The following is a 15658-nucleotide window of genomic DNA, read 5'->3' as shown; positions in this document are numbered from 1 at the left end:
CTCTGCTGCCCGGCTCATCTTCCTGCAGAAACGATCTGGGCATGCCACTCCCCTTCTTAAACACCTCCAGTGGTTGCCTATCGACCTCCGCTCCAAACAAAAACTCCTCACTCTAGGCTTCAAGGCTCTCCATCACCTTGCCCCTTCCTACCTCTCCTCCCTTCTCTCTTTCTACTGCCCACACTGCACGCTCCGCTCCTCTGCCGCCCACCTCCTCACCGTCCCTCGGTCTCGCCTATCCCGCCGTCAACCCCTGGGCCACGTCCTCCCACGTTCCCGGAACGCCCTCCCTCCTCACCTCTGCCAAACTGATTCTCTTTCCCTCTTCAAAACCCTGCTTAAAACTCACCTCCTCCAAGAGGTCTTCCCAGACTGAGCTCCCCTTCTCCCTCTACTCCCTCTACCACCCCCCCTTCACCTCTCCGCAGCTTAACCCTCTTTTCCCCCCATTTCCCTCTGCTCCTCCCCCTCTCCCTTCCCATCCCCTCAGCACTGCACTCGTCTGCTCAACTGTATATATTTTCATTACCCTATTTATTTTGTTAATGAATTGTACATCGCCTTGATTCTATTTAGTTGCCATTGTTTTTACAAGATGTTCTTCCCCTTGACTCTATTTATTGCCATTGTTCTTGTCTGTCCGCCTCCCCCGATTAGACTGTAAGCCCATCAAACGGCAGGGACTGTCTCTATCTGTTGCCGACTTGTTCATTCCAAGCTCTTAGTACAGTGCTCTGCATATATTAAGTGCTCAATGAATACTATTGAATGAATATTTACATATTAATGTACATTAAGCACTTACATTTCTTTAGAAAAGAAGTTAATTAAAGAATTTATTCGTGTTAGAGAGTCACTGTCCAACTTTAGGCTCACAGTCTAAGTAAGAAGAGTAGGACTTAATCCCCATTTTACATTTAAGGAAAGTGAGGCACAGAGAAGTTGTGACTTTCCCAAGGTCAGGCAGCAGACAAGTGGCAAACCCTAGATTGGAACCCAGGTCCTCTGACTCCCAGTCCTTTACTCTTTCCACTAGGCACTATGTTCCCATATCCATACATATGCATATCCACCTTTCCATTGTATTCTTTGGTTTGGAAATTTTGTTGCGGCTGTCTAGACACTAGGTTGTAAAATAGATGATAAACTCCTTGAGGGCAGAAATTGTATCTTCTACCTTTATTATACACTCTTAAATGTCTAGTACAGTGCTCTATACACAGTAGGAGCCCAAAGAACACGATTGATTGATTGATCAAGTAGCTTCATAGCAAGCACCCATGGATACACCCACTGTTCCTAATTAGATGAGTATATGAATTCCTCTCAAAACTCATATTATTTCCCATTTTTCACTTTTTAATATACAGTACCTTCCTCATTTTTCAAGTGAAATTGTGACAATTTATGAACAGATTAAAGCCTCTGGTTTAATTATGGCTGCTCAAAGTTGTTCCTATTAATCATCCAGAAGCCTACTTTTTCAAACATTAGGAAATTGAAATTTAAAACTAAAAGTAAGATATATGTACTGATGAGGGAGTCTGCCCATGTATATGAGAGCTATATATATAGAAAAGGGCTAAAGCCATAGAACTGTTTTTCTAATCAGCCAAACCTACCCAAGGCCAAAATACTGAGCTAAAATGGGCTACTTGGACACTTAACAGTATCTGTGCTCGCACTTCAATTAGCCTTTTCCTTCTTTTCAGTGGAAACCATTTCATGGATTTCAGAAAACAAGAAGAGGACCCCACATTACCTTCATTCACCAAGGAGTAGTGTGGCCTTATGGAAAGCACACAGGCCTGGAAATCAGAGGACCCAGGTTCTAATCCTGGCTCTGCCACGTGCTTGCGTCTGACCTTGGACAAGTTACTTCAATTCTCTGAGCCTCAGGTTCCTCATCTGGAGAACAGAAATTCAATAAATACCTGTTCTTCCTTCTATTTAGACCGCAAGCCTCATGTGGGACAGGGAGTGTCTGACTTGATTACTTTGTATTTACCCCATCGCTTAGAACACTCAACAAATACCATATTTATCATTTTTACTGTGGCACTTTCCTAGGTTATCGATGATCTCTTCAAAGTCAAGTCTCCATTGACCACCTCAGACACCTTTGACACTGGAGATCATTTCACCGTACTTACTTGGTCTTTCTCTTACTTCTCTCATTGCTCTCTTTCAGCCTAACAGTTCTTCATCCAGTCTTCATCCGCTTCTTATCTGTTAAATGTCTGTGTCCTGCAAGGTTATGTTTTGGGTCCCCTATTCTTCTTTCTCCACCCTCATTCCCTCAAGGAGCTTATCTGCTCTTATGGCTTCAGCTCCCACTTCTATGTGGATAACTCCCAAATCTGCTTCTCTATTTCCAACTGCTAACCCTCTATAATCAATCAATCAATGTCAATTAAAGGTATATGCTGAGAGTTTTGTGAGTGTAGAGCCGTGTGTTAAACTATGCAGATAGAGCATGGGCCTGGGAGTCAGAAGGACCTGGGTTCTAATCTTGGGTCTCCCACTTGTCTTCTGAGTGACCTTTGAGAGATCACTTAACTTCTCTGGGCCTCAGTTACCTCAACCAAAAAATAAAAATAAGATTTGTTAGTCCCAGGTGTGTCAACATGATTAGTTTGTATCTACTCCAGTGCTTAGTACAGTGCCTGGAACATAGGAAGGACTTAACAAATACTATTTTTTTTAAAATCATTTGGGAAAATATAACAGAGTTGGAAGACATGTTCCCCAACGAGAGGCTTATAATGGCTATGGAAGAAACAATTCAGCTGGACTTTTAGGAATTTCAAGTTTATATCCGGTTTGTATTTTACCTAAACCTATTGTTTGCTTATTGTCAGGGTAGACTAGTGACTCAGGGTATACATTTCATGATGCGTATCCAAACTGCTCTCTAGATAGGCCTGTAGAAGTATTCTGGGGAAGAAGAAACACTCCCTATTATGAAGCATTGCCTAAATTCTTTCCATAAGCAGAGTGTTCAAGCTATTCATAATCTATTGAGAATGTGACTCAAGTTCCAGACCAAAAAAGTGAACAAGTGCAGAGTTCTCCCCAGACAGGGAGACACAGAAATAATTCCTTGACGCAATAACAACTCTTGCATTTTTCATTCAAAAGTATTTATTGAGCACTTACTATGTGCACAGCATTGTACTAAACATTTGGAATGTACAATATGGCAACAGATAGAGACAATCCCTGGCCAATGACAGGCTCACAGCATTTTCCTATCAGGAGAGAGAGACGGAAATTGAGAAAATTGAGGAACGGTTCATTCAGGGCTTGGTGCAATGTCTATCATAAATCTGATTGTGGACTGAGTACCCGCAATTCTGTTTTCATACATTGGCATCTTCACCTTCAATTACTAATGACTGGCTATCCATTTGGACAACACATTCTAGTAGTAGTAATAATATATATTAAGCACTAATTGCAGAGCACTTTACTAAGCTCTGTGAAAGAATACACCATGGTAGTTATTTTCTTTTGGGCTGGGAATGTGACTGTTTATTGTTATATTGTACTCTCCCAAGTGCTTAGTACAGTGCTCTGCACACAGTAAACACTCAGTAAATACAACTGAGTGAATGAATGAACATGGTCCCTATTCCTCGGGAGGCTCATGGTTAACCTGTCTATATGTAATTTATATGCTAATTTGTATAGTCATTCTTGAAAAATTTCTCTGAACCTGGAAATGCTGGATATGGGAGGATCTGCCATGATTAAATTTTCTTTGATAATGACATTTAATTCAAAAATCTTCTCAAGTCCAAGGTGAGGTTTATGATTCTGTGATGATTTTGTCATGGGGCTTCTGAAAAATTGTGAGTCACCAAAAACATTTGCTAAGACACTCTACTTGGAGAACACATAACTGGCCAGCACTGTTGGATTTATCACTGTACTTAAGTCATAATTGCTGAGTTAATGATTATGACAATCATTATGACATAATCGTTAACTCAGAGCCATACTGGAATATTTAAAATAATGTAACTTGAAATTTGGCTTTATGTTGTATGGATGAGCACATCAATTTCAGCCTCAGAATATTTGGTTATTTTAAGGAAGTAAATGGGCATTGTTTTCCTTTGCCTTTTATTGTGAGAATGTATCAAAACAGTAAAGACATATAAGATTTATATGTATAAGGAAACAAAATGCATGTGAAAAGAGTCCATTTAGACTGGTAAAATATAGAGGTTATTTTGACAATAGAAAAGGCCAGCACTGAGAGGTGAAGGGTATTAGCACTTGATAGAATAACTGATCAGAGGAAACCAAAGAACAGCATCCTAGTTATCATGGGAACAACATAATAATAATAAAGATGGTATTTGTTAAGCACTTACTATGTGCCAAGCACTGTTCTAAGTGTTGGTGCCATTTCACTTTACCCACGGCATGGACAAGTAGATAAGACCCTGACAGAAGGTAAGAATTCTTTTTTTTATAGTATTTGTTAAGCGTTTACTAAGTGCGAGGCACTGTACCAAGCAATAGGGTAGAGGCAAGGTAATCAAGTTGGACACAATCCGTGTCCCACATGGCACTCACAGGATTAATCCTCATTTTACAGTTGAGGTAACTGAGGCACGGAGAAGTTATGTGACTTGCCCAAGGTCACACAGCACACAAGTGGAGGAGTCAGGATTAAAATCCAGGTCCTTCTGACTCCCAGGCCTGTGCTCTATCTCCTAGGTCAGGCTGCTCCTCTTTCTGAATGTGGTGTTGGTTCTGCATCAGCTTTAAATTGTTGCCTTTTGCCTTTCAGTTATTTTGCTTCAGAACACACTAATACATTGACTAAAAGTTGTATTTGCACACGACTCCTACTTGCAAACTAGCAGATTCAGCTTTAGACAAAACTCACAAAGGAAAATGAAGTGGAAGTTTGTGATTTTAAGGGAAGCTTTACCCTCTTTTGTTCTCTGAATTTTTGCTGCTTTCAGAATATGTACTATTCTAGCAACGCAGTCAGTGCTGAACCAACCTGCAAATAAAATATAAAGATGGGTTTTGAATTAGGTGTTTCTTCTCAAAGGATCCGAGTGCACAAAAAACATTATTTGGGCCCTTCAGTGGAAACAGACATTCAGACCAAACACCTCAAATTCATATTTTATATTCTCCCAAGTATTTAGGACAGTGCTCTACACACAGTGAGTGCTCAATAAATGATTGACTGATTGATTGATCTCACATCTCCTCTTGTGTTGCAAATTCATAAGGAAGACAGTGTTGATGGAATTTGATATTCTGATCCTCTCTGCTTTCCATAACTGGGGAAGTCTAGAAAAACACTGTCGCCTAGTGGATAGCACACAGGCCTGGGAGTCAGAGGACCTAGGTTCTAGTCCCGGCTCCACCATTTTTCTGTTGTGTAACGTAGGGCAAAGTCATTTAACTTCTTTGTGCCTCAGTTACCTCATCTATAAAATGAAGATTAAGACTGTGAGCTCGATGTGGGATATGGACTGTGTGCAACCTGCTTACCTTTTATCTACCCCAGTGCTTCAAACAGTGCCTGGCACATAGTCAGCACTTAACAAATATCACAAAAAAGTCCTATCTCCTGGTTTCCTCCCCTTTTCAGCATGGGCCTGATTGTGCCTGGGGATTCATTTTGAGGCATGTCAGATTGGGATTGGGGTTTTAGTGGGATGGCAGCCTGTGCTTCTGGGTTGGGGTCCCAGCCTTCTTTGGTATGTGCAAGTACTTGAAAAGCTGCTCCAAAAAGTTGGAGGACATTCCAGGGCTATAAATAGTACCTCACTGTCCAAAGTTGTTGATGGAGAAAATTAAGAAAGTGACTAATGAGATGAGCAGGATATTCTGTTTGAGAACTGTTCCGTTTAAGGCCCAGATCAGATACAGATGGTAAACAAGTGAGGCAGGCAAATCAGGGTATGCTGGTTTTTGGGGGAAGGGAGTGGAGAGGAACGAGTGGCCATAGGGTCATGCTTAAAGATTTTAAAGAGCCCAGCCTCCACCTGCCTGAATCAGAAGTAGAAACTGAACAGGGATCTAGAAGAAGGAACGGGGGGAAGGGGTCCAGGATTGGGAGTCTGTTGGATTCCATGTGATATCATCACATTATGATGCATGCATTTGTGTCACACCCACAGTTTAAGTAACGATACCGTAAAGAATAGATGGGTGGCCCAGTCCATTTTTCCCCAGTTCTGATAAGAAGTCAGATGAAGCTTTTGTTCATTCAATCAGTAGTACTTATCGAGCACCTAATGCAAAGTACTATATTAAGTTCTTGGAAAAAATATCCAGATGAGAATCGGGGAATAAGACACGGTCCCTAGCCCTCAAAGGGCTCGCTTTCATTAAGAATTCTCCACTCAGAATGCTCCTAAAAATCCTGCCCAGGCTTCTGCACTTGAGAGTATTCTAATATCTCCAGCTGGTTTTGATAACTGTCAACACTGCAATCTGTAGTGAGCTATAGGAAAGAGTCTTATGGAGCCACAAAAGATCACTGTATCTACTGTTTAGCAGTTCTCATGAGACAGTCTTGCATTTAATCTGTGGCATGTGACCTGAGTGGAAAGGTAGGGAGGATTGGCCACATTCTAGTTATAAAAACCTCCATTGTATTCTCAAACCCAAGAGTGCAGCAAACATGTGAACATTCACGTTCTATTCCCATGAATTCCCAGTGTTGAAGAGACTAATCTCTGGACAACTAGGCTCATAAAGTAATTTTAAGATTTAAAATATTTCAAATCCCCAAGGCCTGACATGATGATGCAGAACAAGATGTCTAGTTCTCCCGAACAGATGCAGCTAGAATTGCTCGATGAAACCTTAATGCAGAATGTACCTTTTGGAACCAAAAAACACTTGTATTTTAAAGCAAAGTAAAATGTTAACCTGCAAAAGCACAGCTGCTCTACCTCACTGACTGACTAGCAGTGTTTTCTTCTGGAATTAAAAGTGTAGTTTTTCTGAATCATATACTTCAAGCACCAATAGTTTTTCTTTTTTTGGTTTTAATTTCAGTGGTCTCAAAAGCATGAGACACTTTGTCAAAAACAGTTGGCGATTTTACAGTATCAAAATGCACTTTACTTTTTCTCTAAGAAATGAATAGTCACAGGAGTGACTTTGAAATGAACACATAGTATTAGGAGTGCCTTTTAAAGATCATTTTAGTGTATTTAACTCTTGTGGAAGAAAATGGACCCTCTAGATATTTTAAAAATACTGATACTTTAATCAGCTGTACTGCTATTGAAAAGTTGTGGTTTTCTCCCACTTTTTTCCCTTAGAATGTGAATTTTTATGTTGAGAAAGAAAGAACATGAAAACATTGCCACTGTCTGTCCTCTGTGACAATACATACTTATGATGAAGGATGTGGGGTTTTCATGACTAAAAGGGATCATGTGTATCAAGTCTTTTTTACTCTCTCAAGTATTTTAGTTCAGTGCTTAGCACACTGATGGATTGATTGACTGATTATGGCAGAGTAGGCCACGGGACAGATGAATAGTGAGCACAGCAATTCTAACAGTCTTCCCTGTGAATATACAAGCTTAGTGGGAAAGAGTTACAGCTTTCTGTACTAAATGTCAGGAAATGTTTTCAACGAAAAGTCTAGTCATCCAGTAAGTTGTTTTTTGTTTTTTTAACAAATAATCAGCTTCAGCAAACCAGAGGAGGCAATAGTTAAAATAAATGTCAAACAGTACTTCTAAAAAAAATAATCTTAACTGCAACATTCATGAAAAAAATCCACAATCTATGTCCAACATACACAGGAACAGAAGTGACGTTATGGTCCATCAAGTATCAGTAAAAAACAGACTTTAAAAATATTAGGGAAGGTAAATGAATGACGCACTGAAACATGCATCTTTGAAGAAAAATCAGTGACTAGATTGCCCTAGTAGTAAATTAGGAGACCCAGAGTCACACTAACATTTTGGAGTTCCTAAGAAACCATTTAGTTCAGGCATATCAAGTGGATTTCTGTGGATGAGTGGTTGGGTTCCCCAGACAACACTTTCAAAACATTGTACATTTATAATTAATTCTTTGCAAAATATTAGCCACCTTATATATAATTATTAGATAAAAGAGAAAATAAATTGGTGACTAGAAATGATAATAATGATAATAATGATAATAATGGTACTTGTTAAGCTCTTATTCTGTACCAAACACTGTACTAAGCTCTGGCATAGAAACAAGATAGTCAGGCGGGACACAGGTCCTGTCCCACATGGGGTTCACAGTCTAAATAGGAGGAAGAACAGGTATACAATCCTCATTTGACAGATGAGGAAATGAGGTACAGAAAAGTTAATGACTATTTCTTGCAGTTATCAATGGAATTTAGGCTTACAGTCTAGTCAGGGAGGCAGACATTAAATAAATAACAGATAAGAGAAGAACCAGAAAATAAGGATAAGTGCCTGGGACTGGACAAGGGTGTCAAAGTATGAAAATGCTTATGGGTGAATTGAAGCAGAGGGCGGGGAGAGAATCAAAGTGCTTAAGGGATACAATTGTTGTGGGTAGAGTTTCCTGTCTGGGGATAAGAAGTGGGGAGTGTGGCACAACCCCATAAAATTTGGGGGTCAAGCAGCCCCCAGAGTGGCTATGTCCAAGGATGAATTGGGGGCAGACAGACAGTGTTGCTAGGGAAGATTGACAGTGATTGTTTTGTTCAAGTACTGTACTCTTAAATACACTTGGAGAGGGGAAAGCTATGTCTCACTCAAAATAGGCACAGTTCTTCTACTAATCATGCGTAGCCTGGAAGTAGATGACATTCTATCAACAATTATTTATTTATTTTCATTTATGAATCATATTTATCAAGCACTTACTGTGCACATAGCACTGTACTAAGCACTTGGGAGAGTACAATGATGGGGATAGCTACAGTGATTCTCCCATTCAGCCAGCTATAGAAAGGAAATTGGAATCCATTTAGCTCTTGTCCAAAACTGACGCCAACGTACCAAAATTCGGAAAAAGAAATGTTAACTCTGCATAATTCTCATGCACGGACTTGGACCGGGTTTCTGTGTGATTCTGTGAGAAGCTTGTTCTCATGAACTCAGAAAGACAATTACCAAATTGCCTCAGAAAGGCCATCTGTCTCAAGTAATTACCTCCTCCTTGATATTTCAGAAATAGGATTAATACACTAGGATATATACATATAGGGAATTGATTTTAAGGCTATGCAGCTATTCCACCTTGTTTCATATTTATAGGCTATGAAATCTCTGAAATGGGTTGTTTCGTTGGGTGTCCAACAGTGCTTCTGTTAATGCAGCCTGTGGGTTAGGTCTATCATCATGGAAAAATAATCCACTGCCGCTCTCTGTTGTGGTTGCAACTAACTACAGTCTATAGGAACTGTCCCCACCTCAGCCTCTAAAGAGATTCAAGTAGGCTTAGGATGCCTCTTTATGTTTGAATGAGTTTCAGCTTCATAATTCTTCTATAGAACTGGAGAAAGGTTCAGATAGGATTAAAGAGGGTGTTAGGGGTGGAATGGTTTCTTTTGGACTTCTTGGGACCCATAAAACTTTGGAGGAACCCTATACATTTGGGGACTGCTTGCTCTCCTATGGCACGTCTAGAATGCAAGCCATCAGCTTCCAGAAGTCAAGCCCAATCCCTGCATTATAAGCACTTACTACAGTGCTCTGCACACATATAATAAGCACTCAATAAATATGATTGATTGATTGATTGATTGGTTGAAGCCAGAAAAATCAACTCCTTAGGTCCCAGTCAAATTGGTCAATCTAATGGAGCCTAAAACCACATTCTGGAGTTAATGATTTCCATAGTCTAAAAATCCTAGCTTTCTTTGAGCTTACACTTGTAGCTTGATACCAAACTAAGAACTTTCTGACCATAAATTCATATCTCACTTTGCCTCATGCCTCATGGACTATTTCAAACATGAATTTACTCTGATACTGTCATGACTTGCTGCATTTCAATACACCTAATAGGTCACTGAATAGAGTAGAAACAGTACCAGATTGAAGGTATTAATTAGATGCATCCATCTCATAATAGCCCCCAACATATTTTTAAAGTGCAATAGTTAAATGCAAACCCTACTGTAGACGGCAAGTAGCTTCCACAACTTATTTTTCCTTTAGCACCAAATACTCAGTAAATATTAACTGATGGGAAAATCAAGCTTGTAATTATGACAGCTCCTTCCACTTTTGATTTCCTTTTAAATAACCGCCATTAAATACTTAGCATGCTTTAAAAGCTCTAGCACATTTATTCTACGTAACTTTCCCATTCCCTTTGTAAAAAGTGGTTGCATAATGAAGGATTGATTTATATAAAAGTATATCCTTATACCAATATTTGGATGGCCAATAACGATTTTTTGTGAATAAAATATAGTAAGCATCCCTCCACACTGTTCAAAAATAAGCATCTTTGCATACAGCCACACTAATGGTAGAAAGCACTGACCTAGAAATTTGAAGGTATGAATTCTTTCATAGAATAAACAACACTTGTTTTTAATAACAAGTCTATTTTATTCTAGATTTTGTTGAGGTTGTTAGTCTTTTGCAATGTAAAAGTCTAAAGGAAGTAGAATGTCTTAGGAACAAATCTTCCCGTGTCTGTTGAGGTAATATATTCTGTTCAGATGCATGAATTTATAAATAAACCATGGATTGTGCAGTTGGGAAGTCAGGCAGATCTAAGTGTATTGAAATTCATACAGTTTTCTCATTATTAATACATTTTTTTGCTTTTATGAAGGAAAAAAATGAGCATTAGTTTCTAAGATCAAGGGCTTGGCCACTGGCAATTCATTATTCATAAACAAGCTACGCTAATTAAAGAGCAGTAATAGAACCAACTGGGCTGAAGTACACAGGAAATCTTCAAATTTATATTTAATTTTAAATGCTCAACTGTAATAGGAAACAAATATGACTACATTTACCAGACACCAAGTAGGAAGGTGAGTTCTATATAATGTCATGAATGTGAAGTTAAAGTGACCTTGCACTTACTGCATTTTGTTGGATACTATATTTGAAATTAAAATCAAAATCTTAAAATAATAATTTTCCTAATTTTCTAATGTTTTCTAATGCAATTATCTGGTTATTAAATATTCTCCACCCAAAGTTACAAATGTTATATACTTTAACAAAAAGGGAAAGCAATGGGAGGAGATGGAAGTCACCTCAATGAACATTTTTTAACTAAACTGAGACTTTTAATTTGAGAAGTGAAATTTAAAAGATTAGCCTGGGGTTGGAGCACAGAGTTTGGAATATTGATAGAAATAGCTATTTTACCCAAAATACCCTTTGGAGTTTTCAATTACACAATGAAGCCCAAGATAATGAGCTGGGTGTAGCAACTAAACTCCACTGTTCCCAAGTAATGGGGAATTGATGTGAGGAGAGAATGACATCGCTTCCTATGCTTGTTTTAGGTTTAGTTAAAGTTGCCTTTCATGAGTTTTCCCCAATCAGTGGTCCCAAGGTGAAAATACCACAGAATCAAAATCAGCTTTAACTAAACATGGAAAGTGATCCTGAGGTTGTTCAGGTGTGATTATTCCTTTCAAACCTAGGTCATATTATTTCTAAGCACCAAGAACACATTTGAAGAAATTATGTTATAATAATGAAATATTTAATCTCCCTCATAAAAATGATGTTTGTCATAATTTCTAACTTCTGAAAGGAAATCAAGTTTAGTGTATTGTTTCTTCCTATATTCTGTGATTTTTAGCTTGAAACTGCTCTGCACCAAAATTAACTGGACAGAATTTCAATCTCCATGGAGGGAGTGTTGTAGAATATGAATTACTGTCAAATTAATGCCGTTTATAGACTAACAATGAAAGGTATTTCCTGAAAACCTAGAGCCTTGTCAAAGACACAGTGAAAAATTTATATTGACAATAGAGATTGTGGTGACTTTTGTGCAAATAACCCATCAAAACTATAGAGATGCATTATGTTCCCTGGAGATTTTGCAAAATGTAAGCCTCATTTTGCCAGTGTTGAAGTTCTGACCATAGATATCCCCATTCTATCGGTAATGATAATAAAAAATGCATGGAGGCTATCTCAGAGAAAAGTCAGATGTTTTCAGTGGTGACAGAATGTTTTTAAGAATATTCCTACAACAGTCTGATTAATAGTACATGATCCTGTCTAAAATATATGAATAAAATTAATACTTCATTAAATGCTAAAGCTCTCATTCATTCATTGGTAATACTTTGGCTCCATGTGCATTAATGTAAGTAAGAAGAATTTTGGCCCTCTGTTCTATCACATCAATAAGTTTTTCAATTCCTTGTCGACCTCCTTGGCTTTCCCAGTAAACTCTGTCAAGAAACAACGACTGAAGGAGTTTCTCTCTTAAGTGCTGACTCTTCAGAACAGAAACTGCAGATTCAGGAAACCTGAAAAAGATAAAAGAGTATTTCAATCTGGGGCCTGTTTAGAACTAGCTATATTGAGGTTTAACCAATAGCTATGCCTGAGGGAAATGTCCTCTATAAATGTGTTATGCTATTAAGCCAAAAAACATTTGTGTGGGATTTCTGAAAAACTGTGTTTCACTCGCCCTTCCTCAGAGAGGAAGGGGAGAGGCAATCTTCTTTTATCCTCTGTGACATTTCTTCTATAACCAAGATTACCCCTGAGGGAAAGAGAAGATGGCCAGCTGCATATAATCATTTAGCTTTTGACCTTGTGGTAGTGTCAAGCACTTTTTGGTCATAGAGAAAGCCCTGTATATATAAGAAAGCACACAGACAGCATGCCTCAGGGCACAGACCAAATGCTCCAGCTTTGCCTCCTCTTTGCCCTTTGTGATATGTGTCCTCTGGATTTCTATGAATGTCCCGAAGACACCCACCACATAGATGCTCTACTTTGCAGAAGCATTCCTAGCAATTTTTCATTTCAGCCTCACAGTGACTCCGAGAGCCACGTATTATTATTATCCCCAGCCTATTGATGAAAACAGAATGGTTAAGGAAATGCCAGAGGTCTTATGGCAGGCCAGTATCAGGGCCGAGTCCAGAACTCAGGTCTCAGAATTTCCAGACCTGGGAACTTTACACTAAAGCATGTTGACATATTGACCCTGATTCTCTCCTTCATTTCTGAGTGGGCAAAAATGATGCACCCTTAACGTGCAGAGCAGAAAAACTCTGTTCAGACGCTTTCCTCGGATTCCTTGCACCGCTACAATTGAATGTGGCCACACAGATATACAGTGTGACTTCAACAGTCCTGTAGAAAAATTGTGGTACAATGACAACTGCAGTTTGATATGCTGCCTGTCTCATTCTTAGCAAAGCCCCCCAAAAATGAGCCATTTGATTCTTGCATCTCCACGGTGATCCTGCACTCAATTGTGTAAGAGAAAACACAGTTTCCCTTCACGAAATTGACCCTGGCAAAGAGATAATACATCTTTGGCCCTCACCTGTTCAGTCATTTGAGGGAAAATGGGGCACGCCCTTACTGCAATCAATCAAGGGTATTTATTGGGAACTATTTTGTGCAGAACACTGCGCTGAGCACTTGCGAGAGTACAACAGGGTTGGAAGACATGTTTCCTGCTCACAGTGAGTTTACAGCATAGAGGGGGAGGCAGACAATATAAATAATTTAAGGATATGCTTTGAGGTGAATACCAAGTGTCAGAGTATAGATCCCAATGCACTTCAATGTGGGATGTAGTAAGGTCTATGTAAGGAAGCAGAAGCACAGTGAGTGGATTACAAGTGTTATATGAGCACAAGTGAGATGTGGAAGGATGATTACTAAAGGTTACTTTTGCATGAAAGATGAGATGAAAGTGAAGTTAGCAGGTTGCAAGTATTATACAAGCATAGATGAGGAATGGAAGGGGATGGTTACCAACGGTTATTTTGGTATAGAAGAGATGATAGTGGTAGGGTTTGCTGATCTTCACATTGACCTCAGAGACACAGTTGGTGATTTGCAAGTGTTATATGAGCATAGGTGGAAGCAGTCTAGAGGAGAAGGTTATAGTCAGAGGACCTGGGTTTTAGTCCTGACTCTACCACTTGCCTACTATAAATCTCTTTTGCTGATCTTTGCCCTATACCTTTCGCAAATCCCTCCCCTAGGAATCACAATACACACACACACACACACCCACACACACACACACATTTCCCTTCAATAGCTCAAGGGAGATGCTGAGTCAGGGACTGGGAAAATAAGAAAGTTATTAATTAGCTTTGCTACCACACTGTACTTAAATGCATAGACTGAAATTGTATTATAGGCTAAAACTTACTCTTTGATCCCTTCCAATAACTTGAAATTTAAATTATCTTCGCTTCTATCAAAGAAGCCCTTATTGTTCGTAAAAACCAAATGCCTCCGGTCATTCTTTCTGTGAATGATGTGCATCAGTGGCACGGAGTTTTCGGCATCGCATTTCAGCTTCAGTCCTTCCTGAACACATGTATCCTCCTTGCGAGGTTTGAATCCACAGCAGTGGCTATCTAATCGACCATAGACCTGGAAAGAAAAAACATAACAAAAACAGAAGGCAGAATGAAAAGAGCAAGAAAAAAGTGCTATCTACTTTTGGCACAATACAGAGATTTCAAGTGAGCAATTCTTGCTGTTGTGGTGACATGTGGCTTGCCAAAATCACACATCCTAAATTATTTTAAGTCAACAGAGAGAAAAACTTTAATCATTACCCCCATGATTCATCAATGGTTGTTAAGTGTTTCCAGGCTCTCTTTCTAAATCCACAAGGTCAGCTCCTCAGTGTCTGTGTCTCCACCTTTCACATGCAAAGCGCCCACTGACGTCATTTGGCAGAGGTATATTCCCTGGTTTGTGGAAAGTTTCATCTTTCGGGAGTCACTGACCTAGTTTACACCGTTAAAGCAATAGTGGCCATTAAATCGTAACTTCTGTGCCTCTCCTTCGGCCTAGACAGAATGACAAACACTATAAATTTCCCCCTAGTGATCTGAAAATGTTAAGACCCCTGCTTAAGCACCTAGCGGGTTCATTTGATATAGCGTCGTTTAATATAATAATAATAGTAGCTGTTAAGCACTAGGTATATTAAAAGCACTCGACTATGTACCAAACACTCAACTAAGCACTGAGCTAAATACAAGGCATTTGGATTGGATACAGTTCCTGCCTCATATGGGGCTCACAGTCCAAGAGAGAGAGAGAACAGATATTTAATCCCTGTTTTACAGATGAGAAAACTGAGGCACAGAGAAGTTAGGAACTTGCCAAGAGATTTATAGTAGGCAAGTGGTAGAGTCAGGACTAAAACCCAGGTCCTCTGACTATAACCTTCTCCTCTAGACTGTAAACTCCTTGGGGACAGGAAATATGTCTACCAACATTGTTGTACTGCACTCTCACAAGCTTTTAGTACTTTTGCTCTGACCACAGTAAATATTCAATAAATACTATTGATTAATTAATTGAGTCTCAGGCCCATTCTCTTTTCACTGGGCCTACCTGAAATCCATTCTGATTTCAATTCATTGTGACTTATTAAGTGAGGAAAATCACAGAATGACCATAAAAATAGCTCAAATACCATATTATTAGAAAAC

The 15658-nt window shown here is 39.2% G+C and overlaps 1 protein-coding gene across 1 annotated transcript in view; it reads right to left on the bottom strand.

The window, feature by feature from the left end:
* Positions 1 to 7235: 7235 nt before the first annotated feature.
* Positions 7236 to 15658, bottom strand: part of GASK1B (golgi associated kinase 1B) — a 34792-nt gene continuing 26369 nt past the window's right edge. Inside the window, exons 4-5 of the mRNA XM_029077096.1 lie at positions 14356 to 14582; positions 7236 to 12478 (exon numbers count right to left, since the gene is read on the bottom strand). Of these exons, the coding sequence (XP_028932929.1) occupies positions 12271 to 12478; positions 14356 to 14582 (435 nt within the window). The 3' untranslated portion in view covers positions 7236 to 12270. The remainder of the gene's footprint in view (positions 12479 to 14355; positions 14583 to 15658) is intronic.

The sequence above is a fragment of the Ornithorhynchus anatinus genome, chromosome 12 (assembly GCF_004115215.2).
Source record: "Ornithorhynchus anatinus isolate Pmale09 chromosome 12, mOrnAna1.pri.v4, whole genome shotgun sequence".
NCBI lineage: Eukaryota > Metazoa > Chordata > Mammalia > Monotremata > Ornithorhynchidae > Ornithorhynchus > Ornithorhynchus anatinus.
This window is presented reverse-complemented; position numbering and strand designations above follow the sequence as displayed.